A 26465-nucleotide genomic window follows, 5' to 3' on the forward strand; every position below is an offset into this window, starting at 1 on the left:
GCTTCAGGGCTCACCTGTTGCAGTTTCAGGACTGAGACTGGATGCCCCAGGTAGGCGGGGGATTCAGGCTGGCTGGCGCTGCGGGACCTTGACACCACCGGACTCAGGTGAGGGGAGGGCTGGCCCTGAAGCTGAGGGTCTGTGCAGGGGAGCCTCAACGGCTTCGGGCTAACCATGGCTGCAGGGCTGATGAGAAGATGAGCTGTGGAGCTGAGGCCCGGCAGGCTGAAATTCACAGGTCCTGTGTTCGAAAGCGTGCCAGGAGCAGAAGAAACTGGTCCAGGCATCGTGGGAGAATAGAGAAGAGGAAAAGGGGCCAGGGTCGGAGACGGGAGGACCATGCAAGGAACACTGAGGGACGGCAGTTGACCTGAAGGTGGAGCCGCAGCATGAGGGGCCTGACTGCCAGGTAAGAGCACGTTTAAACCATTCAAGCCTGAAAGAGAACAGGGCGATATTGAACACAACATGAAGAAACCAAGAGAAACAACTTAAGCGCCTCTCTTTCTTGGTCCTTTCAAACGGCGGTCGACAATAAATCAGTGAAAAGATGAACCCTCCTCCCACCTGGCCAGGTCAAATCCCCTTTCCCTTGTTCTCGGAGCACCACACCTCGTGGGTACAGCCCTAATTCCATCTTTGGAATTTTTGATTATTTGATTGATGTCTGTGTCTCTCGCAGGGGGCTCTTAATGTGAGTTCCATCAAACCCAAATTGAAGAAGAAAGTGAACTTGGATGGGAAAAATGTTATTTTTATTTACTTCTAACTGAAATTTTATATTTTCCACAACCAAATTTCCAGGCAACAAATCACAGTAGTATTAACAGTACTTTCACTTTGTCACTAGTAAAAAGCACAGATAATACTCACATTACAATTATTACAGATATCTTAAGTACCATTTAAACTCATTACAACTCTGAAATTAAGATGGATTAGACCTGCTGCTAGAGCTTTTTGATATTATACATAATTTTTAAAATTATTTTTATCACTATTTCAATATAATGGGCTTCCTTTGTAATCCTATGGATTTAAATCTATTTGTTTGTAAACATTCTGAGGAGAAATCATGGGCTTCACCAGAATGCAAGAATTCAGGGTATAGAAAAGGCTAAAAGTCTCTGTACTAGGCTATGATTTTTACAGGCATGGGCCATATCTGTTTTTTGTTATCAGTAAATTGCTCACACACTGTTTCTCTAAACCAGGTTTAGAGAAAACATATAAAATATTTGGTAAAGGAATAAAGAATGTTTTTTAGATAAGTCAATAATACAAATAAAGACCTAACCTATTTTGGCAAAGAAGTTTAAGCCAACAAAGGAATTGAGGAAAATCAATGATATTTTGGAATCAAGAGTAGCTTCCTGCATATCATACATACTAGGTATCTATTATAATTGAGATTCACTTCAAAATAGTTACAGCTTACATTTATTGAGTGCTTATCAAGTACCAAGCACTATTCTCAGTGCTTCAGACATAGCATTAAATTTTCACAGCAATCCTATGAAGCAGGTGTTATTATTATCCCTGTTTTACCAATGGGGTAATGGTTGAATAACTTTTCTTAAGTTCACACAGATAACAAGTGGTTTTAAATCTCAAGTCCTCTTATTCCAGAGTTGGTACTTGATCACAATGATATACTCAGTACTTCTTGATACAAAAGTCAAAGTTAAGAATGCCACTTGCACATTATGGCTAATATGTTCATATTATTATAATAAACCAATGCCAGAATTAGCTGTTAAAAAAATAGAAGAATCTTTTGACTTTATTGTGCTTTTTTAACCAAACAAGTTTAGTGCACTTTAAAAAATCACCTGTCCTAATTATGTTTCCATTACCCTTGAGGTTGGTGGAAGTAGGATAATATTCTACCTTCATTTTATTGATGGAGAACCATTTAATCCTGAGAAATTAAGGGGAAAACAAAGAGAAAACCAGAAGGCTAAGAGTAAGATGGCATGGAGGTTGTAGAAAGCAGTTCGTCAATGAAGCACTTTGGTCAGCTGACACAGGAAAAGTGAAAAATCCAGTTTATGATCCAACTACCCAAAGGACTCTAGTTCATGATGAGATCTCTTACCAGCGGGAGACTGCACGTAAAGATATTGCAGCAAAGGGGGTTCTTTGGTGTTTTCATTTTCTTTTGAAGGTTTTTCCATTTCTGCATTTTTTAAAGGATTTTCCCACTCAGGAGCAACGAAGCAGTTTGCTGTAGGCTTTCTTGAAATCTCCTTTGCAGCAGGGAGTTGGCCGTTCATACAAACATCTTCGAGGGGTACAGATAACTTGTTATCGATAGTCTTGGGAGAGGCAACGTCTGGGGGATCTGAGGGTTTCTAAGAACAACCAAACCAGGAACCAGAAAAGCAAGTTAAAACCCAGGTAGTAAATCTTAATAACAACTTTCACAAAATAGCCAGCACATCAAAAAATGAAAACATTGCTGTGTGCCCTACTAATTTTGTGTGTTTGATGTTTTATAATATTCACAGGCATAGTCTGAGAATGAATGACAAGTCATGGGACTCTGGAAACTTACATTTCCTAAGTATAGAAATGATGGAGAGTTTAATAATGGAAAACTGCCTAAGGTGTAAAATATTTTGTGAACTGCTAACACATAAAGGGCCATGGTGTCGCCGTCTCTCAGGGGACTTTGAACTGCAGAGCTGTCCCAAGCCTGGTTTTCTAAGACATATGCCAGTCAGTCTTTCACTTCTGTTCTGCAACCCCAGGCTATATACAAAATTAGAAAAGTTCATTCTGGCAAGAGAAAGGAATAGAGGAGAACGGTTCTTAATTAATGGAATGACTTCCATGAAGTGTGCCTAGCTGACCTGCTGTGAACTGCTGTAATGACAGTGCTTCTGCTTCTGGAGAGTTTTACTGATTGTATCTCATTAACCTCTGAAGGGCTCCTAAGCAGGAGACGTGGACAGCTCATGTTTTTGTTCTGCTCATTTTGTAACTAGAGAAATGGGATTATTGAGCAGTGAAAAGAACTGCGTGAGCACACACAGTAAAAGCCGGCAGCACAGACATTCCTTACTCTAGAACTCAGCTGCCTTCTAGATTAAGATGATTTCAGTGATCTCAAATGGTTAAAAAAAAAAAAAGTATAGAAAAAAGATTGGAAGGAAATACACAACATGTAAGCAAGGCCTGCCTCTCTGTGGTGGGATTATGGATAAGCTTTTTTCTTCTTTATATTTTTTTATTAAAAAACAAAACAAAACAAAACAAAAACACTTAATTTTCTTATGGTACTAGTAAATGGCAAGATTTCTGGAAGAGCCAGTCCAGTGCTTAATTATACAAGTAATGTGAAATATTCTCATATTTCAGACTCAGTAGATTAACACTTCTGTTTCTCCTTAGGAAGAAGCTTCTGGATTAATGTGATATCATCAGATACATTCACTTGCATTCCCTTACCTTGGGCATAACAAGGGATAAGGGGCCGTCTTCATATTCTCTACTTAGTCTTTTAGTGGCTGGCTCGTCCTCCTGAGGCTTTCTCTCCATACTGACACGCTTTTGAGCAAAGGGCACAGACAATAGCTCTGCTGTTGCTGGGACTTCCAAACTATTGCTGTCCCTCTCTGCCCCTGACCCTGTGGGCGGTCCCTCCTGCAGGCTCCCGTACAGCATGAACAGTGACGTGGAGGGCACATACACCATGGGCTGACCCGCCAGGAGAGCTGGCTTCAGGCTCTCCAGGTCAGAGGCTGCAGAAGTGAGTGAGACGCCTACTTGTCCATTCAGACCATTCTGCACGGAGAATGTCTGCATGTCCTTCGGAGCAATAGAAAATACTTGGTGGGCTAAAGGATTAACACAATATTCCGAGTCAATTGAAAGGACAGGGCAAGGAGCACCAGAGTCCAGGCTGCTTGATGGAGGTGTCATTCTTTTACTGGCAAAGGCTTTACTCCTGTCACATAAAGAAAAATATTGAGTATCACCAAGTTACCACATTCTACCAACTCCTGATTCTGCCGTTCTAGAGAACCATACCAAACCAGGCTAATATTAAACACACTCCCTGAGCACAGATTATCTTATCCTAGAGGCAGATGACCAAGGTATGAATTTGGATGGGATGGGAGGTATTGTTAAGGGAACTCGGATTAGAGCTAACCCTGACCCTTCCTCCAGTGTTCCCTCTTCTAACAGTTATTGACAGTTATTATCAATTACCATGCACTTATTCCTTATCAAGTATATAAGTACTATTATTATTAGCATAATATTATAATAAATTGTTACAATAACTGCTACTCTGATTCCTCCCCACCCCAGTTTACTAGCGAGGAAGCCAAAGTTCAGAGGTTAAACAGCCTGTCTCAGGTCACCCAGCTCTGAAGCAGTAAAGCTGGCCTCATTCTCAGCTCTCTGACGGCAAAGCTGATGCTCTTGGTCACTGTAAACCATCATAGGTGAATAATGAAGACTGGACCAGAGTTTGAATTAAATAAGTACAAATCCTGTTTGTCTCAAATTCACTGTGAAGAAATGAAGTGGGCAGTTAATGAGGAAATAAATTTGCTTACAAAGTTATTTTCTCATCTGTTCTTGTCTGTTTCAATAAAGAATTTCTAGGCAGCACACATTCAAAATTTGTCCCACTGATGTATGAGATTATCAATGAAGTTTGGGTCTTTCATACAGAAATTTCAAGCTATTAAAAATATGTGTGCATTTTAAAGTATATTTTTAGAAATAGATGAGGAAAATTCTTTTAAGATGCCTTTAAGAAAGAGAAAGCCAGAGGACAGGGATTTTTCTCAGCTGCTCTGACAGAATCAGTGAGACCTATTTTGCCCACAATCTCATTGTTCACTTGTGCTGTTGGGGAAAAAATGGAGTGCACTGGGCTGTAGAGAGAGCAAATCTCTCCAAACACTAGTGCAATCTGACAAGTAATAGGTTTTACTAAGCTCTGTGAAACTCAACATGCCCACACTTAGTATACTGCTGTCCTACTCCACAGCCATCTATTTAATTATCTCCATCTCCATCAATAATATCAGTTATCATTCAAGATGCAGATTTTATTTTTAAGTTTATCCTGTTTGGTGTTCCCTGGGCTTCTTGGATGTGCATATTCACATCTTATGGTAAATTCAGGAAATTTTCCATCATTTTTTTATAATATTCCTTTTGCCTCTTTTTCTCATCCTTCTGGGACTCCCATAACGTGTATATTGGAATGCTTGTTGGTGTTGCAGACGTCTCTTAGGCTATTTTTGCTTTTTATAATTCTTTCATCTTCTTCTTCCTCACCTTGACTCATTTCAATTGTCTCATCTTAGACTTTGCTGATTCTTCTGCCAGCTCCAATCTGCTACTGAAACCCTCCTGGGAATTTTTCATTTCAATTATTGTAGTATTCAACTCCACTAGTTTTGTTTGGCTCCTTTTAAATTTTTCTATCTCGCTTTTGGGATTCTCATATTATTCATTCAATGCTTTCCTTATACCCTTTAGTTCATTCTCTGTATTTTCCTTCATCTCCTTGATTATACTGAAGATCATTTTTTAAAAGTCATTGTCTGGTATGTTAATAGTCTGGCCTTCTTTGCTGGCATTCTCTGAATTTTTTCCTTCCATCATTTTCTGTTTCTTTGTCTTACAACGTTTTATTGTATGCTGTACATTTTAATATTTTAAAATATTAACTCTAGGATTTATGCCCTGAGATGTCTTTTTCTTGAGTTTGTAAACAGCTGGTGATAAGACAAACATTTTTGAGTGTCAGCTCTCCCATCAGGAAGGCCTGAGCAAGGCAAAGGCAAAGTGCAGTGTCCTGTCTTTTCTGGACCTGTGTCTTGTCATGGCTTGTGCCTACTAGTGGCTTTGAAGATCCACAGTATGAGTTTGAAGCTGGGTGGATCTCAGAAAATCCTGTTCTTACACCTAATGCATTCCTTTGTATGTAAACCTATTATCTTTATTTAGGAGGTACTAGAGATGGAACCCAGGACCTCGTACATGGGAAGCAGGCGCTGAACCATTGATCTACATCTGCTCCCCAATGAGAGTTGATTTTTTGTTTGTTTGTTTGTTTTTTTTTAGGAGATACTGGGGATTGAACCCAGGACCTTGTACATGGTAAGAAACTGCTCAACCACTTGAACTACATCTGTTTCCCTGCAAACCTATTGTAGATAGGACATTTTGATTTAGGTTTAGTTAAAGGACCTTACTTTTGATTAGATTACTTCACTAGGGCATGACCCAGGGTAGGTCTCAATCCTCTTATTGGTAGTCTTTATAAATGGAGGAATGAAAGCCATGAACACAGAAAAAAGCCAGAGAGTCTAAGAGAAGCCACCAGAAGTTGAAATCAACGAAACCAAGAGAAAGAGAAAAGCCACAGGTGGAGCAGCCTGAAGCTGAAAGCAATGGGGCCTGGAAGAGAGGGGAAAGATGAGCAGAGACCTTGATATGTGTTTGATCGCTCACAGCTGAGAAGGGGGAGAAAGGCTCTCTGGTAATGCCTTGATATGGACACTTTCATGGCCTCAGGACTGTAAGTTTTTAACGTAATAAATTCCCATTGTAAAAGCCAACTAATTTCTGGCACATTGCTCCCAGCAGCCTTTAGCAAACTAAAACACCCTGTTTATAGGAGTTTGAATGCCTCCTTTACTTGTCAGGAGACAGACCTTCCCCCTCTCCTGAATTTCTATAGCTGGACTTAAGTCTGTTACATAAATTTTTTCTTACACTGTTTTTGTTGTCTCAAGCTGCTTTGGCCTGGCAGGCAAATTCTGGGATGAGGGGCACCTCAAGGAGGAGTTTCCCATGTCAGTCCTTCCCAGCCAAGACAAGGCTAGAGACCCACAAAGGGGGTCCCTGTGGCAACAAACTTTTCTTTATGTGTCCTGCACTGCCTTGGTCTGGGTGGGTTGGAACAATGGCTACCCTCAGAGTTGGGTCCCCAGTGATACAAAGTCTCTCACTAAAAATAAAGGGCATATACCCCAAAGAACTGAAAGCAGTGACACGAATAGATATCTGCACACTGATGTTCATAGCATCATTATGCACAATACCCAAAGCTGGAAACAACCCAGGTGTCTATCAACTGATGAATGGATAAACAAATTGTGGAGTATATACATGATGAATATTATGCAGCAGTAAGAAGAAATGAAGTCGTGAATCATATGACAAGGATGAACCTGGAGGATATTATGAGTGAAGCAAGGCAGACACAAAAGGACAAATACTGTATGATTGTGCTATTCTCAACCAAATGTATTATGTGAAATATGAATATGGGTAAAGTTGTACATATAAGACCATTTTTCCTTAAAGCTGAACAAATATAAGTTAATAATACACAATGTTAATATCAGACCGAAAAAAAACCCACATTATACTAAGTGAAGGAGATCAGATACAGAGTACTACATATTATATGATTCTATTTATATGAAATGTAAATATAAATCAATTTAAAAAGATGGAAGATTAGTTATTATATAGGTCTGAGGAAGGAATGCTAAGGGCTTTGGAGTCTTTCTTTTTGGAGTAATGAAATTATTCTAAAATTTTTAGGATGATGAATGTACAACATTGTGATTATGGTAAAAGTCACTGATTATATACTTTGGATAGAATAGCCAGAAACAGCAGCTCTGCACAGTGGGGGAAGCATAGAGAGATTGAGAAGTGGGGAATTTTCTTGTTTTTCTGTTGTTTCATTGTCTGTTTTTTGGCTTATTATTATTAATACTGAACTAATGAAAATATTAATGATTGAAGTGATGAATGCACAACTATGTAATTACAGCAAATACCACTGATTGTATACCTTGGAGGAATTGTATGATTCATTAATATGTATCAATAAAATTGATTTATACAGGTTTGATCTCCATGTTATATAAAGAGATCACACAACTCAATGATAAAAAAGACAACTCAATTTAAGAATGGGCAAAAGACTTAAACGGACATCTTTTCCAAAGAAGAAATACAAATAGGGAAAAAGCATATGAAAACATGCTCAACATCAGTAGCTATTAGGGAATGCAGATCAAAACTACAATGAGGTATCATTTCACACCTTACATAATGACCATTATTAAAAAACCAGAAAACTACAAGTGCTGGGGAAGATACAAGAAATTAGAACACTCCTTCACTGTTGGTGGAAATTAAAATGGTACAGCCTCTGTGGAAGAGTTTGGCAGTTCCTGAGGAAGTTAAATATAGAACTGCCATGTGATCCAGCAATTCCACTACTTGGAATATAATAAGTGAAAGCAAGATGCGGACAGACATTTGCACACTGATGTTCCTAGTGGCTTTATTCACAATTGTTAAAAGATGGAAACAACCCAAGTGTCCATCAACTGGTGAATGGATAAACAAAATGTGGTATATACATACAATGGAATACTATTTCAGTTGGAGAAAAAAATGAAGTTAGGATGCACATGACAACATGAATGAACATGGAAGACATTATGGTGAGTGAAATAAGCCTGACACAGAAGGACAAATATTGTATGGTCTCACTAATAAGAACTAAATATGAAATGGAAACTCACGGAGTTAAACTCTAGAGTATAGGTTACTAGGAGACAATGTAGGTTGAGAAGGGGGAGCTAATGCTAAATGTATGTAGAATGTTTAATAAGGTAGATTGTAAATGTAGGGAAATGGATAGAGTTGATGGTAACACATTATAGTGAGTATAATGGGAGGTCAACTGAAAGAAAGCTAGAGGATAATCTAGGAAATGTGCAACTGATTTCGGTGGTGGATGATTGTGGTTAATAGTACAAACGCTGGAATGTTCCTCTCTTACAAGATGTTAAGAATATAGTGACATGTGGGAAAAATACAACTAATGTAATATATAAACTATAGTTAACAGGAATATTGTAATATTTTTATAGCAATGGTAAAGACGGTACTATACCAATGCTAAGGGTCAATAATAGGGTTATATAAGAGGGTATGGGATTTTCCCTTTTGGAGTAATCAAAGTATTCTGTAATGGACTGAGCTGATGACAGTACCTCTCTGTGAAGGAACTGAGAGTCACTGCGGACACACTTTGGATGGATTGTACAAGGCAGTAGACTATATAAACAGTGAACTCCATGGGGAATGATGGACTGTGGTTAACAGTACCAACAAGAGAACATTCTCTCATGAACTATATAACAAGTATACAATACTAACACAGGGTGTTGATAATAGGATAGTCTGTGGAAAAAATACACAAATATAAGCTATGGACTACAGATAGCAATAATGGTATGATGATATTCTTTCATCTATTGTAAGAAATGTGCACAAAAATGTAAGGTGTTAGTGGTGGGGTAATGTATGAGAATCCTGTATGGTGTATGCATAATTGTTTTGTAAATTCACAACGTCTCAAAGACAAAAACAAAAACATCACTAATGAAAAGCTGTGGTTAGTGATTAGCCTATGCCAACTCAGGATCTCCCCCTCACCTCTCATGGCTCTCTTACCTGGTTGCTTCTTGTTTTTGCTCGTTTTCTGCCTGTCTGTTTTTCTTTTTTTTGGTTCCTGGAACCAAACCTGGGATCTCCCCATGTGGGAGGTGGGTGCTCAACTGCTTGAGCCACATCCGCTCCCTGCTCATTTTGCTTTTGTTTGTTTGCTCACTGTCTGCTCATTGTTTTTTGCTCATTGTCAGTTCTTTTTTTTTTTTCTTTTTCTTATTTCTTTCCCCTCTCCCCCTCTGTTGTCTGCTGTGTCCATTCACTGTGTGTTCTTTTGTGTCTGTTGTATTCTCATTAGGCAGCTCTGGGAATCCATCCTGGGACCTTTTGGAGTAGGAGAGAGGTGATCATTCTCTTGCTCCACCTCAGCGCCCTAGTTCGCTGTGTCTTGTATTGTTGTGTGATTTTGCTGCGTCAGCTCTCTGTGTGGGTGGCACCACTCTTGGGCAGTCTGCTCTCCTGTATGGGGCTGCATTCCTTGTGTGTGGGCCACTCTTTGTGCGGGGGGTACCCCTGTGCATGGCGATGCTCCTTGTGCATGGCAGCACTCCATGTGGGTCAGCTCACCACATGGGCCAGGAGGCCCTGGGTATTGAAACCTGAACCTCTTTATGGTAAGTGGAAACTCTATCCATTGAGCCATATCCACTTCCCTCTTTTCTTTTTCTTGTTGTCTGCTTGTTGGCTTTGCTCGATGTCTGCTTGCTGTGTTTGTCTTCTTTAGGAGGCACCAGGAACCAAACTTGGTTCCTCCCATGTGGGAGGTGGGCACTCAACTGCTTGAGCCACATCCACTCCTCTACCCAGGATCGTTACGTCCCTCTCAGGCACCAGTGAGCTACACCAGAGGCCACACACCACCTCTGCCTGCCATGGGAGTGGGGGGAGCGGTACTGGTAACCAAGCAGAGAAAGCAATTTACTGGCATTTACTGTAATCTACCGGACTCTTCCTCCCACTCTTCCCTCGATGTGTACAGTGTTCTACTGGACTCTGGAGTTTTCAAATAGTTGATTCAGAAAGTTCCTGCCTGTTTAATAGTTGTTCTGGTGGAGGGATTGATTTCTGGAGCTTCTTACTCTGCCATCTTCCCACAGTCCTCTCCTAGGCTTTACTTTTAATGTCTCTTTCACTTCATCGAGTTTTATTGACGCATCACCATAGATTGATTTCCATGTCTTTCCATCTCCAGCTGACACCATGGCTCAGGCAAGCACCCAAAGGGCCAGAATGACTGTGAATGTTCTGCCACGTAACCTGCTCACTCTATACCTTCTCTACTTCCGATGCCTCGCTTAAAGTAGCCAGAATGATCTACAGTGAATCTATAATAGTTTCTCATTGTCTGATGAATCCAAACTCTTCTACTCGATTTCAAAGCTTTTTGTCAACTTGATCTGCTTACCTCCAACACCTGGAGCTCTTCTTAGGAAAGACATTTCCTTTTATTATCCCATGTGAACAATTCACACAGCTAAACTAATGAGCTAATTGTCGCCAACTTTGTGGAGCTGGCACCAAACTTGTTTCTTTCTACCTCTGTCACTAAAATCTCTCCTTTCCACTTTCTCTGATAATAGATGATTTCCTTTAAAACCAAATCCCAAATTTGAGTCAGATGGCCTGTGTTGGAATCCCAATTGTGTCACTTATTAGTAATGTGACCTGGGTAAATTACTCAACCTCTCTGTAAAGTGAGGAAAATAGTACCAACCTCAAAAGGCTTTGTTACAAATAGACAAGTTGTAATGTCATGTAAGTAGTGAATAGTCTTTTTTCAGTGTATATGTATTTTTCCCTCTATAAAGTATCATATCTTAGGGGCATAAAATTTTTACACATTTGTGTCACTGAAGCTGCTTATTGAACAGTGTTGGGCACAAAATGGAGATTTACAAAATTCTTAACACATGGCTGACTTATTAACAAGCATGCTAAACTTTATCTTTTGATGGATGGCATTTCAATTTAGTCAAAGTTAACACTAGGAAGCACACAAGAATACACTGTGAACTGTTAAAGATTACTTACTGAGAACTGTCTTCTATTTTTTGTCTATAGACAGCTGCCAGACTTCCAATCTCTAAGGAATAGCCACCTGGTACTGAGAAAGGAAAATGGAGGTTTAACAAATATAGCAAGAGATGATACACACCAATTACATACAGAAGAATTCCGTTATTCACAGCTCAGGAATTTGATTCACAGAGAAATTTCAAGAAGCTAACTGTTGATGGTGAATTCAGGTCTCAACAAGAATTAGTAAGAAAAAAAGGAGAAAGTGTTGCTTTGTAAGTCTGATGAATTTCTGAGAATTTCTGAGACTCATCAAACAGGTCAACTAAGGTGGACTAATAGATCTTCAAAGCTGACAAGAATCAGTTTCAGCCATGTGGCACTTCCTCTATCTGCAATAAGAGTTTTCACTTCTGGTAAGTGAAATGTAGACATCCAGGAAAAATAGGCAGAGCCTACAGAGTCAGCTCATTTAAAAATGCCAGCACATGGGTAGGGCTATTATTCCATCTCAAGTGACAGATCCCATGGATTAAGCAAGGGCAGATACCTTGTTCTCTGTAAGGGCTGCTGGGTTCTGAGTTCACTTTTCTCTTGATCCTGTCAGAAGCCTGAACTGTGTTAAAGGAATTATGTCGAGCCAGCCTCTGTTTTGCACAGACTTGAATCTGGGGATATGTTTCTCTTTTCAATTCTGGTAAGACAGATGCAGAAACAGCCACTAGTTCTTCATCTAAATAAATGAGAGAATTGGTAGGGTTGTTACATAGCTATAATTCAGGATAATTTTAGCCTTTTTAAGATATGGTTTTGAGTTTGTAATTGGAATGGAGCCACACTATAAATAAAAAACCAAGGAGCTTCATAAGCCTTGTTTCAAACCCCAATTTCTCTTAATGTATTATTTTTTTAAAAGTTAGTGAATGCTATGAAGTGAGATTGAATCCATACATATATTCTAAAATTATCTGGATTGCAACAAAGTAGAGCAAGATGTTCTTCAACCCAAATTAGAATGGAAGTGACATTTTAGATGCTCTTTGAACAGAGAGTTTCAAAGGAAAGTCCAACTATGCTCAGCCCACATGCATATTTTGAGATCTCCTTTCAAGATTGAGATCAGCTTCTTACATCATAGCCCTAGGGCAATGAGTATAAAAATCCCTATCTTCTATTATGCTTCAATATTTCTTTCCTATACAGTAGGAGGCTCCATTACTAAGTCACCAAAGAAACAAGGTCAGCAGAAACCTCATGGTTGAAATGCTGCAGAACAGTGAGGATAATAAAAGGTTGAGCTTTGGAGGCACAATTTTATTTAAAGGACCCTGTGTGAAGTCAGGACAGAACGCTACGTAGCCAGGCAGCTGACTCTGATATCCAGATGATCATTTGTACCTTGTCCACTTTTTTTTTCCTGAGCTCATCATGCATGTTTTAAATTAAAAGACTGATTTAATAAACTGAATGATCCAACTACACTTACATTTTCTAAAATACACATTTTCATGTTAATGCAACTTAAAAAAAAAATCAAAACAACTTTAGAGGATGCTTTCGTATGACATAAGGCCAGAAAATATTCCCTTAAAAATTGTGTAATTAGAGAATCAAAAGAAAATGGGCCAATACAGTAACAGAGATCCTACTTATCCTCCTTTTCAAAGCAAAATATAGATCTGGGAATCCAGGAAAACAAAGGAGTTAGAGGTTGCAAGACTCACCTATAAACTGCCCACTAGAAATCCACTTTATGTAGCGATACAAATAGTTTAAAAGTAAAAGGATGACCAGTACATAACATGGAAACTAATCAAAAGAAAGCTAGACTGGCTAATTAATACCAAATAAAAGTAGATTCCAGAGCAGAGCATAATGTTAAAAGGACAAAAGGGTCAATTCCTCAAGAATACAAAGTGATCCTAAATGTTTATGCACCAAATGATACGGAGCTTCAAAATACAAGAAGCAATAACTGACAGAATAAAAAGAAGACAAATATGCAATTATAATCAGAGATTTCAACATCTATCAATAACTGATAGAACAAATAAGTACAAATTAAGGAAGGATGTAGAAGACTAGAACAACACTATCAATCAACCTGGCCTGGTAGTCATTTATAAAACATTGCACCCAGCAACAGCAAAATACCTATTCTTTTCAAGTGCACATGAAACTTTTACCAAGATAGACCATATCTGGATCATAAAACAAGTCTCAATAAATTTAAAAGGATTTAAGTTATACAAAGTATGTTCTCTGACCACATAGAATAAAAGTTGTAACCAATAAGAGAATAATATCTGCCAAATCCCATAATATTTGGAAACTATTTAGCACACATCTAAATACCTTGTGGGTTAAAGAAAAAATCAAAAGGGAAATTACAGTTTTGAATCAGAAGACAGTGAAAACAAAACATCAAAATTTGTGGGATGCAGCTAAAGCAGTACTTAAAGGGAAATTTATAGAAGAAAATGCTTCTGTTAGAAAAAAATAAATGTGTCAAGTTAATGATCTCAGATTCCCCTTTGAGAGACTAGAAGAAAAAATAAATTCAAGGAAAGAGAATAGAAAAATACGAGGAAAATCCATGAAAACAAGAACAGGTTGTTTGAGAAGATTAATAAAAACAACAAAACTTTAGTCAGACTTATTAGGAACAAAAGAGAGGTTACAATTTACCAATACCAGGAATGAAAAAGTGACATCACTAAAGATTTTATACACACTAAAATGTTAATAAGAAAATATTATGAACAACTTTATGTCCACAAACTTACTTTAAATGAAACGGTCAAATCCCCTGAATGACACAAACTCTTAAATCTTACTCAAGAAGAAAGATAACCTGAATAGTCCTAGAGCTATTAAAGAGATTGAGTTTGTTGTTATAAAAAAAAAAAAAAACTTCCCCACATAGAAAACTAGACTCATATTGCTTCACAGTTGAAATCTACCAAATATAATAAGGAAGAAATAATACCTGTGGTGGTTTGGTGATATATACCTCAGAAAAACATGTTCTTTAACTTCCATTCCTTTGGGTGTGAACTCTTGTAAATAGGACCTTTTGATGAGGTTACTTCAGTTAAGGTGTGACCCAGCTGAATCAGGACAGGTCTTAATCCTATTACTGAAGAAGACCTTATAGGAAAGGACATAGAGAGATAGTGAGAGTGAGCAGCCAGAAGCTGAATGCCAAAGGAACTGGAAGAGAAGGGAGAAGCCAGGAGTAGGTACCATGTGCACTGCCACATGACAGAAAAGCCAAGAACAAAGAGGATCACTAGGTGCCAGCCCCAGAATGCCACAACTGCCTTGACGACAACTTGATTTTGGACTTGTAGCTTCAAAGCCATGAGACAATAAATTCCCATTTTTAAAGCCAATCTATTGCACGGTATTTGCTTTGGCAATTAGGAAATTAAAATAATACTCATTCTACACAACTCTTCCAGAAAACTACAAAACAGGAACTACTTCCCAACTCATTCTAAGAGGCCAGCATACCAAACTGACTTTCAATGTAACAGTTTTGAGTCATATACAGTTCAATTTATTGTCAATAAAGATGCAAAGGAAATTTAATGAAGAATGGATAGTCAAATGATGTGGGCACAATTGGATATACATGTACAAAAAAACAAATGACAACAAGAACAAATTGATCCATACACCATATGAATAATTAACTTAAAATGGTTGTAAGCCTCAATATAAAACCTAAAAATAAAACTTCTTGAAGACAGGATAAGGGAAAATATTTATGACCTTAAGTTAGGCAACAATTTCTTAGATAAAACACCAGAAGTATGATCCACAAAAGAATGGAAAAATTGGACATTATAAAAATTAAGACATTTTGATTTTCAACAGATATTGTAGACAATGAAAAGATAAGCTATAGACTAGGAGAAAATATTTGCAAGTCACATCTCTGATAAAGGACTTGAGTGTGTAATATATAGACAACTCTTACAATTCAATAATAAAGCAAACAATGCAGCACACACCCCCTAAAATGGGCAAAAGATCTGAACAGACACTTCACCAAAGAAGATATATTTATGGTTTAACAAAGACATGAAAAGATGTTCAACAGCATTAGTCATTAGGGAAATGCAAATTAAATCACAATGAGATACTACTATACTCCTATTAGAAAGGCTAACATTTAAAAGATTGATCAGGGAAGTGGATGTGGCTCAAGCAATTGGGCTTCCATCTACCCCATAGGAGGTCCAGGGGTTCCATGCCCAGGGCCTCCTGGTGAGGGCAAGCTGGCCCATGTGGTGAACTGGCCCACATGGAGTGCTGGGCCGTGCGGAGTGCAGGCCTGTGCAGGAGTGCTGCCCCGCGCAGGAGTGCTGGCCCCCACAGGACTGCTGACCCATGCGGAGAGCTAATGCAACAAAAAAAGACACAGAAGAGAGACAATAAGAGATGCAGCAGACGAGGGAGCTGATGTGGTACAAGAGAATGATCGCCTCTCTCCCACTCTGGAAGGTCTCAGATCGGTTCCTGGAGCCACCTAATGAGAATACAAGCAGATAGAGAAGAGCACACAGCAAATGGATACAGAGAACAGACAGTGGAGGGAGGGGGGAGAAATAAATCTTAAAAAAAAAAAATATTGATCATATAAAGTTTTGAAAAGGATGTGGTTCGACTAGACTGTTATATACTGCAGGTGGAAATGTGATATTTTACAACCACTTTGGAAAACAGTTTGGAAGTATCTCAAAAATGTAAATACCTCCCAGAAAAAGAGGTTATTCCATTCCTATGTATCTACCTATAAGAAATGAAAGCATACAGCCAAAAGCCCATGAACAGGTGAATGGATAAACGAACTATGATATATCAAGATAATGGAACATTCCTCAGCAATAAAAATGAATAAACTATTCATATATGCCATAACACAAATAAATCCCAAAATAATTACGCTGAATGAAAGCCTGATTTAAAAAAACATGCATACTAAATGACTCACTTAAATAAAATTTTAGAAAATGCAAAACAATCAAGAGTAACAGAAAGCAGACCATGTTTGCCTGGGGAAGGTGGGAAGAAGGGAAGAACGACAAAGGGGCAGGAAGAGACTTCAGGGAGATGGATATGTTTAATATCTTGACTGTGGTGATTACCTCACAGGCACCTATATATACATATATGACCCAGCTTACCAAATCATAACTTTAACCATGTGCCAGTTATTGTATGCCAATGACACCTCAATAAATCTGTTAAAAAGAACACATCTAAGCATTAACTGGGTGGAAAAGGAGGAAAGAGACATTTATAAAGTTTAATTCTGAGGAATTGTGAATAATGAAGGTGCTAAGAAAGAAAGTGAATTAAGGATCAAAGGTATCTGATCCTTTTGTTGCTGGGTGGTTGATGTTGTCAGTAATGGAAATAGGGAATACTGAAAAAGGACCAGGTACAGAAAACAAGTTCAGTTCAAGGGTCCTGAAAAGCACCCAGGTGGAAATATTCAATAGTCAGAAGTCAATGTCACAACTAAGAAGAGAGGTCAGTGTTGAAAACAGATATTAGGACTTTCAGAATGCTAGCTGAAGCCATGGGAAAGGATGATCCAAGACGGACAATACAAGAAGAAGAAAATGACAACAGCTGTATCTACTGGGTGCAGACACTAATAGCCTCCAAAGTCATCCTCTGTTTCAAACTTACTTGCTTTCTTGCTGTTTCAACTTCCAGCTTCTAGAGTAGGACTAAATTAGTACAAATTACATGGACCTGAGCAATGATAGAATCCCATGGTTTACATTTGGTCTGGATTATCTTATTATCTCTCCCTAATACACTCTACCTAGTTATTTTAGACCTTTTCTTCTATCCTTAATCCACCCGTTTTTTACCCCCCTGCTCTCTCTCAGGGAGCACTTTCGATATTGATGTTATATATTAAAAATATTTTTGTGGTCCCTCATGCACCTTGATCTGTAACTCAACACAGGACCTTGGGAAAGTTGCTTAACTGCCTGCATCTGTGAAAACAAAATATAATTGTATCTATGACTCAAGCTAGAGTTCTGAGGATAGAATTAAAAAATGTACACAATGCCTAGCACAGAGCAAAGGCTCGATCTAGTATTAATTCCAATATTTGGGGGGCCTGGCTTCCACACAATTTATAGTCTTCTTTAACATATTCACTTTCCTCTTTTTTTTTTTTTAGATTTATTTTATTTATTTCTTTCCCCTTCCCCCCCGCCCCGGTTGTCTGTTCTCTGTGTCTATTTGCTGCCAGCGGCACGGGAATCTGTTTCTTTTTATTGCATCATCTTGTGTCAGCTCTCTGTGTGGGTGGCGCCATTCTTAGGCAGGCTGCACTTTCTTTCGCACTGGGCAGCTCTCCTTATGGGGAGCACTCCTTGCGCGTGGGGTTCCCCTACGCAGGGACACCCCTGCGTGGCAGGGCACTCCTTGCACGCATCAGCACTGCTCATGGGCCAGCTCCACACGGGTCAAAGAGGCCGGGGGTTTGAACCGTGCACCTCCCATGTGGTAGACGGAGGCCCTAACCACTGGGCCAAGTCTGCTTCCCACTTTCCTCTCTTTTTAAGGGATTTTTCTCTTTTGCCTCTAAACAAGATTAGGTCTCCTGAAACTGGAAAGAACAAGGCAGTTTGCTTCCTTTTACTTGAACTTTCTACTTCTGACCTACGTCTTTCTTCTTTTGTGTTAAAACTTACACTGAAGACCCTGTTCTGTTTACTGTCTTAACTCCACTCCACTTCTCATCTTTCTACCAAAACGCGTGCTCTAAGGTTACTAAGGACACCCTTAATGCAAACCCAACCATCCTCTCTGTCCTCATCCTCTTCTGCCTTTTGGAAACTTATGACACTGCAGACCACTTATTCTCTGTCTGTTTTTCTATCTCATTTTCTAGCTCTTCTTCCCTTCCTGTTTCTAAGGTTTGACATTGCCAAATGCTATCCTTTGCTCCTTGCCTTTCCTTTTCTTCTCTATTCAAACTCTTGCCCAATCTTGTTGTTTCAACTATTGCTTCTTGCAGATGATTCTATTCCTAGTGGTTTATTCACATTAGAACTTATATTTATTTTTGACCTAAAAAACAAATCCAGAAGTTAAGTTTTAGTGTGCATAAGACTCACCCCAAAGGCTTGTTAAAAATCCAGATTCTTGGCCCCTGTCCCCAAGACCCTGATTCAGTTGGCCCTGGCATGTACCCAAGCATCCCAGAGATTCCAGTGCAGATGGTCCTCTGAGATAACCTGACCTCTCTGCCATGACAGCTCACTGAATTCTCCCAGTTGCTGTCCTACTGGTCTTAAGTATATGCGAAGTCCTTAGCCTCTCAATACGAACTCACCTCTCCAGCTACCTTATTTCCCTCAATGACACCAACACTTTTGATTCCTTCCTCTCTCTATCCAAGAATCCCGTTGTCACTTGTCTATTACCTCTAGTTCAATTTCTTGGCTTAATTTTTGATGTTTTCCAAAATGTGGTTCTAACTGATCAAATTATATTTCTCATAATTCTCTACTCTATGCCCTCCACTTTAATTGGTGTGGCTGGTCACCCCCACACAAACCAGATTTGTTATTACTTATGTTGTTCCTTCAACTCAATCAGTGTCCACTCTATGGTGCTGTTTCTCCCATAACCAGGATCCATGGGTCCAGGAATCAAGGGGTGGAAATGGGAGTGGTACCAATCACTATTACCCCTAGTAACCCACTAGGAAAAGTTTTGCTTCCTGTCCCTGCAACCTCAAACTCTGCTGGTCTACAGGTTTTAGTCCTAAAAGGAGGAGTGCTGTCACCAGGGGACACCAAAGGCTCCCCGTCCCTCCAAAACCCCATGGCCCATCAAAACCTAAACTGTATCTTCTCTGAATTCCTACAACTAGTTCCACATTGACTAGCCTGAAATTGCTCTCTAGTTTTCAAATGTTCGCTAACTGTATACCTTCAACAGAAGCTTACTGAACACAAGATCACAGCACTACATGGCAATAATTCAGATAAGACATCATTTGTGCTGAGTAATCAGAGAAAACTTCATGGAGGAGTTGACATTTGAGACAGGTCTTAAAGGCTGAGATTATTTGTATGTAGGAAAGGAGGAGAGGGACTCCCAGGTGAAAAGAACAGAAGAACCCAAAGGCCAATAAGGAGAAAACGACAAAGTTGTGTATTTCGGACAGGCAGGGACTGTGTTACATATTTTTACATCTGAGACTCATGGCATTTAGTACAGTAATTGGTACAGTCCATACTGAGTAAGTACTTGCTGGGTTGAATTATACTTGTCTTTAAGTGGTTTCATTTAGATTCTAATTGAATGACAAACAGTATGAAAGATGGAGAGCTTTATCTTTTATAAGCTTGGGTTAACTTGCATGAATTTATATCACTAACATCAAAATTGGAAGGGCGGGAAGTGGATGTGGCTCAAATGACAGAGCTTCCACCTACCATATGGGAAGACCTGGGTTCGATTCCTGGGGCCTCCTGGTGAAAAAGAAGAGAAAGCGTGCCCGCGCCCCAAGTGAGTGCCCACATGGTGAGCCAGTGCCCTGAGCCAAGTGAGTCACACAGCAAGATGTTCATGTGTCAAATGAGAGACAAGAGGAGAGTCAAGGTGAAGCGCAGGAGATACCAGGAACTGAGGTGGCACAATTGACAGGGAACCTGTCTCCCCATCAGAGAGGTCTCCAGGATCGAATCCCAGTGAATCCTAGAGGAGAGAAAATGACAAGAGAAGACACACAGACAGCAAAAACAGCAGGGCAGGAGAAGGGGAAGGGGGGGAAATAAATAAATAAATCTTAAAAAAAAAAAATTGGAAAGGCAATTAAAAAATGATTTCAAATGGCCTTTTCTTCACGCAGCACAACTATATGTAAAGTAGCTGGTATAGTAGGCCCTAGCCCTGATTGCTAAGATTTTACCTGTGAAATAAGTAGAAGACAATAACCTCTTATACTCTAGTTTGGTACAATTATGACGTCTATAAGCTTTTAAATAAGTTGCACAAAAGGTGTTATTTTCATGCTATATTTAGAGGCAATCTGACCACATACTAGTTTTGTGATAGCAATTGAAACAATTTTTATTTTATCTGGAATTAAAAACAAAACAAGGGAAGCAGATGTGGCTCAAACAACTGGGCTCTCCTCTACCATATAGGAGGTCCAGGGTTTGATGCCCAGGGCCTCCTGATGAGGGCAAGCTGGCCCAGTGGTGAGCTGACCCACGTGGAGTGCTGGCCTGTGCGGAGTGATGGCTTGCATGGAGTACGTGCAGAAGTGCTGCCCCGCACAGGAGTGCTGGTCCACGTGGAGAGCTGGCACAGCAAGATGACACAACAAAAAGAGACACAGAGGAGAGACAATAAAAGAAGCAGGAGACTAGGGAGCTGAGTTGGTACAAGAGATGATAGCCTCTCCCACTCTGGAAGTTCCCAGGATCAGTTCCCAGAACCACCTAATGAGAATGTAAGCAGACACAGAAGGACATGCAGTGAATGGACACAGAAAGCAGATAATGGAGGGATGGGGAGAAATAAATAAATAAATAAATCTTTTAAAAACAAAAAACAAAATATTTTCCTGTTAATGATGAAACAACCAAAGTTCAAAAGAAGTGTCATTTTAAACACTCAGTACTAAAGTTGCAGAAACTCCCAAACTATAAGCTGCAAATATTTCCATCTCCTGTTCCTACTACTGGTGCGAGTTGACCAGTATGTATTGTTTGGAGGTTAAGGCTCACATTCCAAGAGTAAAGTCACTAATCTGCTTTTGTATGTGACTTGGGTTAGAAATGAAGGAGAAAATCCATCTCAGCGCATAGTATATGTATGATTTTATAAACAAAACAGGTCCCTAGCACAAGCAATATCTAGCAAATGTGAGATTTGGAAAAGGAACTGGGAATTATAAACAAAATAGGTCTCTAGCACAACCATGCCACCTTACCACTGGCATTGAAGTCCACAGGCCCAATCCATTTGAAAGCTGGTTTACGGCCTCGTTCTTCTGTTACATGCACTTTCTTTATCAGAGCCAAACTGGTCAGGACATTGGCTATGTCATAAAGGCGTCGTACCTTTGCTTGAAGACATAAAACACAATTATGGTTGCACAGTTTGTGACACTATTATGTTTTAGTGGTAGGTATACATATATACTTAGAGCTTTATGTGATAGGTAACTTCTCTAGGCCACCATCTAACCCTCAAGTGGAAAGCAGTGGAGTGGGATGAAGAGAACAATGGATTGCCATTAAATCACACAGGATTTGTGTAAAGACACATACTAAAGGAAGGTCAGTGTGTCCTTCCATTTCCACAATGTCACACCTCTTACAAGATGCACCTGGTGATGAGCAGGGAGAGGCAGATTGCAAACACACCGAGGGAGGGAAATGGGATGTAATTAAAGTCTTAGTAAATATGATTCTAATAGATGGCATGTCAAAAGCTGATCCTGGAGTTATTCCCAGCAGGAGGTCATATGACAGCACCGGCTGTGGAAATGACAGGGGTTCCCCAGAGTTTCCTGCTAGGTGACACTCCTGGGCACACAGGACACCTAGGACTCAAGGATACAAAGCATAACTGCTAAAGATGTGCAGCTTCTCACCTGGCATTCTGGTCACCCAATGCGGAGAGAAGCCGCATTCCCAAAGTCTTAAGGGGCTTTGGGAAAGACATTTGAAAGTGCATGTACTAGAGGAGAAGCTCAGAAGGATGAAACACACCTCAGAACATGATTTCCAAACATTTTCTATTCAAGAAATCAATTTGTAGGAAGAAACATGAAATGACCTCAGGGCTAAGATCAAGCAAAGGAGCTTTAATCATTGTCCAGAAACATCAAGCATTCATCCTAGATGCAGCTTTCTTCCCAGTCATGACAGGGCTGGTTTAATTTAGCCACCTCTCCCACAGGGTGGCTATAATTCAGTTGAGGGGGAAAAATACTACAGAATGTTGAGTTCATGGCTTCCAAGGGCTTGAAAGGGCTGCCAGCAGCCGAAGGCATTCGGCTCATGATGCGCGCCCTCACAGCAATGGAAGATGCACTGGGTGTGAAACTAAGACTCTCCCCTGGCCCAGCAGCTGTGTCCCACCACCCCGGCCCTACCTGGCTATTCCTCTGGAGGTTCTTACCTGCAGACAACTTTCATCTCCACCCTTCAGAGGTGTATGCAGGGGTTGGGGGAAAAAGGGGAAAGAAAACTCAGACATTCTGTCTTGGAGGTAGCAAAACTCAAGAGAAATGCAAAGCAACTGACACCCTCCCTGACTGGCGTCCTGCTTCTCACCGTCCACTGTAACTGCCGAGGGAAAGGTATCTGATGGAGCTGTAATGAGAATTCTGGTATGGGATGACCTTACCTCTCTCAGCAGTAAGAACCTTTCTGAGTGCAGGTAGGAGTGCATTTCACTCAAAAAATATACATTTTAAATTTCAGAGGCAGAAAACAACATATACCACCCCATCCTTTTTGTGCTGATACATGGATTTAGGTGAAGGTTCTTACTTTTAAATTTACTGTGATCTGGGGTATCTTGACTTTCTTCTATCAGTATTTTGGCAGCCACATCAAGAGTAACAATCTTGGTTTTGGAGACGAGGAACAGCATGACAAACTTCTGGCTCATAATTCTCAGAGACTTGTCTTTTCTACTATTTGCAGATGCTACAAAGAGAATGAAAGAAAAGCATCAAAACATACAATTTACCACAACGGAGGCTGTACTTTCCGCTCACTGGAACTGTCTAGCTCTGAACTCGCAGCTGGAAAGATCACTCTTGTTGCACACAGTAGCTTATTCAACTTGCATCATAAAAGTTGGCTCATAAAGAAAATACTATCTGGATATATGGGGGGCAGAAAAGGGAGAACGTCAGTGTTCTCTATGGATTTTGCATTATTTTTGCAACTGTCCTGTGAGTTTGAAATTATCTGAAAATAAAAGGTTTAAGAAAAAAAAGAAGTAATTCCAATTTTCTTATAGCTCAAAAAATTGCTCTGTGGTAGGCATAAACCCTGAAGTGCTTATTTTAACCCACTCTTAGTGCTTTATACTCATACTTCATATAATAGAGTCCATGGTGTGGTTTTCCTGAAGCAACTTTTTTTCTAATGCTGAAGGGTAAAAGGATAAGGAGGCTATCAGGAATGCTTTTAGAATATCCACTCTCTCCTCAAAGGCAAGGACTCCATTTTTAATTTCTGTGCCCACAAGAGCTAGAATATACCCTAAGCAAAACAGGTGCCCAGCTCCTCCAATTCTCTTTAGATTTAGTAGGTGAATTAATAAACTAAAAATAAATAGGAGATGCTGGTTAGATGTGAGTTGCTGTAGATGGCAGGCAAACCATCTTCAAGAGATGGCTGCCTCTTTGGGTTATTAGGATAAGTACTGGCTCATGTGGTGGAACTAAAAGGTATGAGGTAGTGAATTTAATGAAAACCAGGCCCACCTTTTTTTCCATTTTTATTTTTTATATTTGCAAGTGAAATGTGAGTGACATTTGCACTTTATCATCTAAGCAATGGGGAGGAGGGTAAGAATGATGAAAATCAATGGTTAAAATAGGAAGAGTAAGTGCTGATAAATGTAAGTTGGTGGGAGGCAGGAGAGAGGGTAGAAGGGGTGGAGAGCAATGCAGATGTAAGTCAAAAAAATTCTCCATCAAATGAAAAAGGGGCTGTCTATGTTATTAGCATTTTCTGGTGAAAGGGTTCTTTTCTAAGAAATCTACTTCAATATATAATTTTAGAAAATGGAATTCTTTGCAAAGATAACTTCTTTCAGGGTAAATTTTACTTCAAGGTCACAAAAAGAAAACAGCACGGACTATCAATCTAAAGCAAGAGTACCACTAGTGAGCTTTGGTCCAAACATGCAAATACCAAGTGAACTGCCACTAGACAGCTTTAAGTGAGGTTGACTGGGCAGCCCAGTTGGGAGCCATCTGTCTTCCTTCCTTTAGAAGAGAGAATAGAGGGTATCCTCCTCCAGGGCTGTCAATCTGGCACTTCCCATCTTAGCAGTGAATCTTTTCTAGAAGAGACCCTGTGCCATTACTCATGTCTTTATAACGGACTTACAAGAGGGATAGTCGGATTCAGAAAAATCCAATAACTGCTGATCTTGGGAATCTGGATAGCCATCTTTTTTACGTTCTCCAAATTTATAATCTATCAGGTCTAGCTCTTTCTGTTGGAGGTATGCCATTTGCTCTTCATATTTCTGCTCCTCCCCTAGTCTCTGAAGGTCTCTCAGGGTTTTGGGCAGGCTGTGCCGTCCATGCCAGCCATACTGATTCTTGGCCACTCGGCTGACCAGCTGTAGTGACTCCAGCACATTTACGATGTCATAGATGCGTCTCCTTTCCACACCTGTTTGGAAAATGGAAGCCAAAAGACATAGTGAAGATAAATTCCCTGAGGGCCTGGACCTTGCTTATGAACTACTTTGAATGATGCCCAAGGCAATGCCCAGCAAGTGTGGGTACTCAACAAATTCAACCTGTAAGAATGCAAGCAACAGAAATTATTTGTCTTTCTTCTTCTTGAGATACAACCGCAATAAATAAAACATCTGTTTAGAGATGAATGATAGTTCCATCTGTGTTCCAGAAACAGCGTAGCAACTTTTCTTTAGACCTGTTAGGCAAACCACATAAACATTTCAGAACATTAAAACTGATAGCATTGAGCAGTACATATAATAGTGTTTTTAATGGATGCTTGATGAATGCTAGATGGTTTGAATTTGACTTGTAGTCCTAATTATGCAAACTATAAATTAAGTTGTGTCCAATACTGGATACTTCATTATTGGACAATATTCTTCTTTCCTGGAGTATGAATGAAGGAAAAAAGAAAACTACCTTGCTAACTTGCTTAGTGGCCCAGGAAGGGAAACAGATGGTAAATATTTTGTTCCCTATTTTAAGCAGGAAACTCAGAAATCAAGAGCTTGGGCACCCTTCTCGGCTTCCTGGAGGAAACCATAACCTGGGCTGGAAGAATACATGAGTCTCTGTTTACTCCACCACAGATAATGACAATTCTCACTGTGCTCCCATTCATATCCTACCAAATAGCCCAACAGTAAAGCACAGAAACTACTATACAATCTGCTTCTGAAGTTCATCAATTTCTTACTTCCTCAACACTTTCCAAATAGTTAGACTCATGAGCTGACCTTTCCTTTGAGTTTCCTAACAATATTGACAGTGGGTTAAGAGTGGGGGCTGTGGGGTCAGACTGCCTAGATTTGAATCCTTCTTTCCCTTACTGGTTGGGTGATTTTGGGCAAGTTACTTACTCCTTCCAGACTTAAGTAGTTTGTCTCATAAAATGATGAGGACTAAATGCAGTAATAAATTCAAAGGGACCCCAATAAGTGTTCACTTTATCTGTTTGCATATTATTTTATAAATACTTTGTGCATGGCATTGGATAAATCCTTGCTAGCTTAAGAGGTCATTGTAGAAACAGATGTGAAAAATCTTACATCTGTGACGTACCCTGTTGTGCAAGAGGCCCTTTGGCTTTGGGAATACACTGCCCCCCTTTGCTTTTATCTAAATATCCATAATAAAAGCCTCCAGCCATTTCCCCAAAAAACCTGCTCAGCTACAAAGATGTTCTCTTATTGCTCACTTGCCAGAGGCTGTTATATAATCGGGGCAGACTCAGTGAATGTAGCTTTTGGCCCTTCAAAGATTTAACACAAAAAATAGACCCAATTACAATGAAAACTCTAGAGCTGAGAGGAAGTTCTATCACATGCATGAAAAGGCATTTCACAGTCAATCAGAACATTTTACCTCATGACCTTGAAAGGCTCCTTACCCTCAAAGCTCAGGCTTCGGTGCCAGATGCCTCTTGGAA

At 39.7% G+C, this 26465-nt stretch overlaps 1 protein-coding gene across 1 annotated transcript in view; it reads right to left on the reverse strand.

Annotated features, from left to right (window-relative positions):
* The window catches only part of E2F7 (E2F transcription factor 7), a 46480-nt gene that overhangs the window by 3880 nt on the left and 16135 nt on the right, over positions 1 to 26465 (reverse strand). Inside the window, exons 5-12 of the mRNA XM_004472943.4 lie at positions 24672 to 24962; positions 23094 to 23252; positions 21524 to 21658; positions 12083 to 12265; positions 11548 to 11620; positions 3454 to 3952; positions 2099 to 2354; positions 15 to 436 (exon numbers count right to left, since the gene is read on the reverse strand). Coding sequence (XP_004473000.1) covers positions 15 to 436; positions 2099 to 2354; positions 3454 to 3952; positions 11548 to 11620; positions 12083 to 12265; positions 21524 to 21658; positions 23094 to 23252; positions 24672 to 24962 — 2018 coding nt within the window. The remainder of the gene's footprint in view (positions 1 to 14; positions 437 to 2098; positions 2355 to 3453; positions 3953 to 11547; positions 11621 to 12082; positions 12266 to 21523; positions 21659 to 23093; positions 23253 to 24671; positions 24963 to 26465) is intronic.

Source organism: Dasypus novemcinctus, chromosome 12, assembly GCF_030445035.2.
Source record: "Dasypus novemcinctus isolate mDasNov1 chromosome 12, mDasNov1.1.hap2, whole genome shotgun sequence".
Taxonomy (NCBI): domain Eukaryota; kingdom Metazoa; phylum Chordata; class Mammalia; order Cingulata; family Dasypodidae; genus Dasypus; species Dasypus novemcinctus.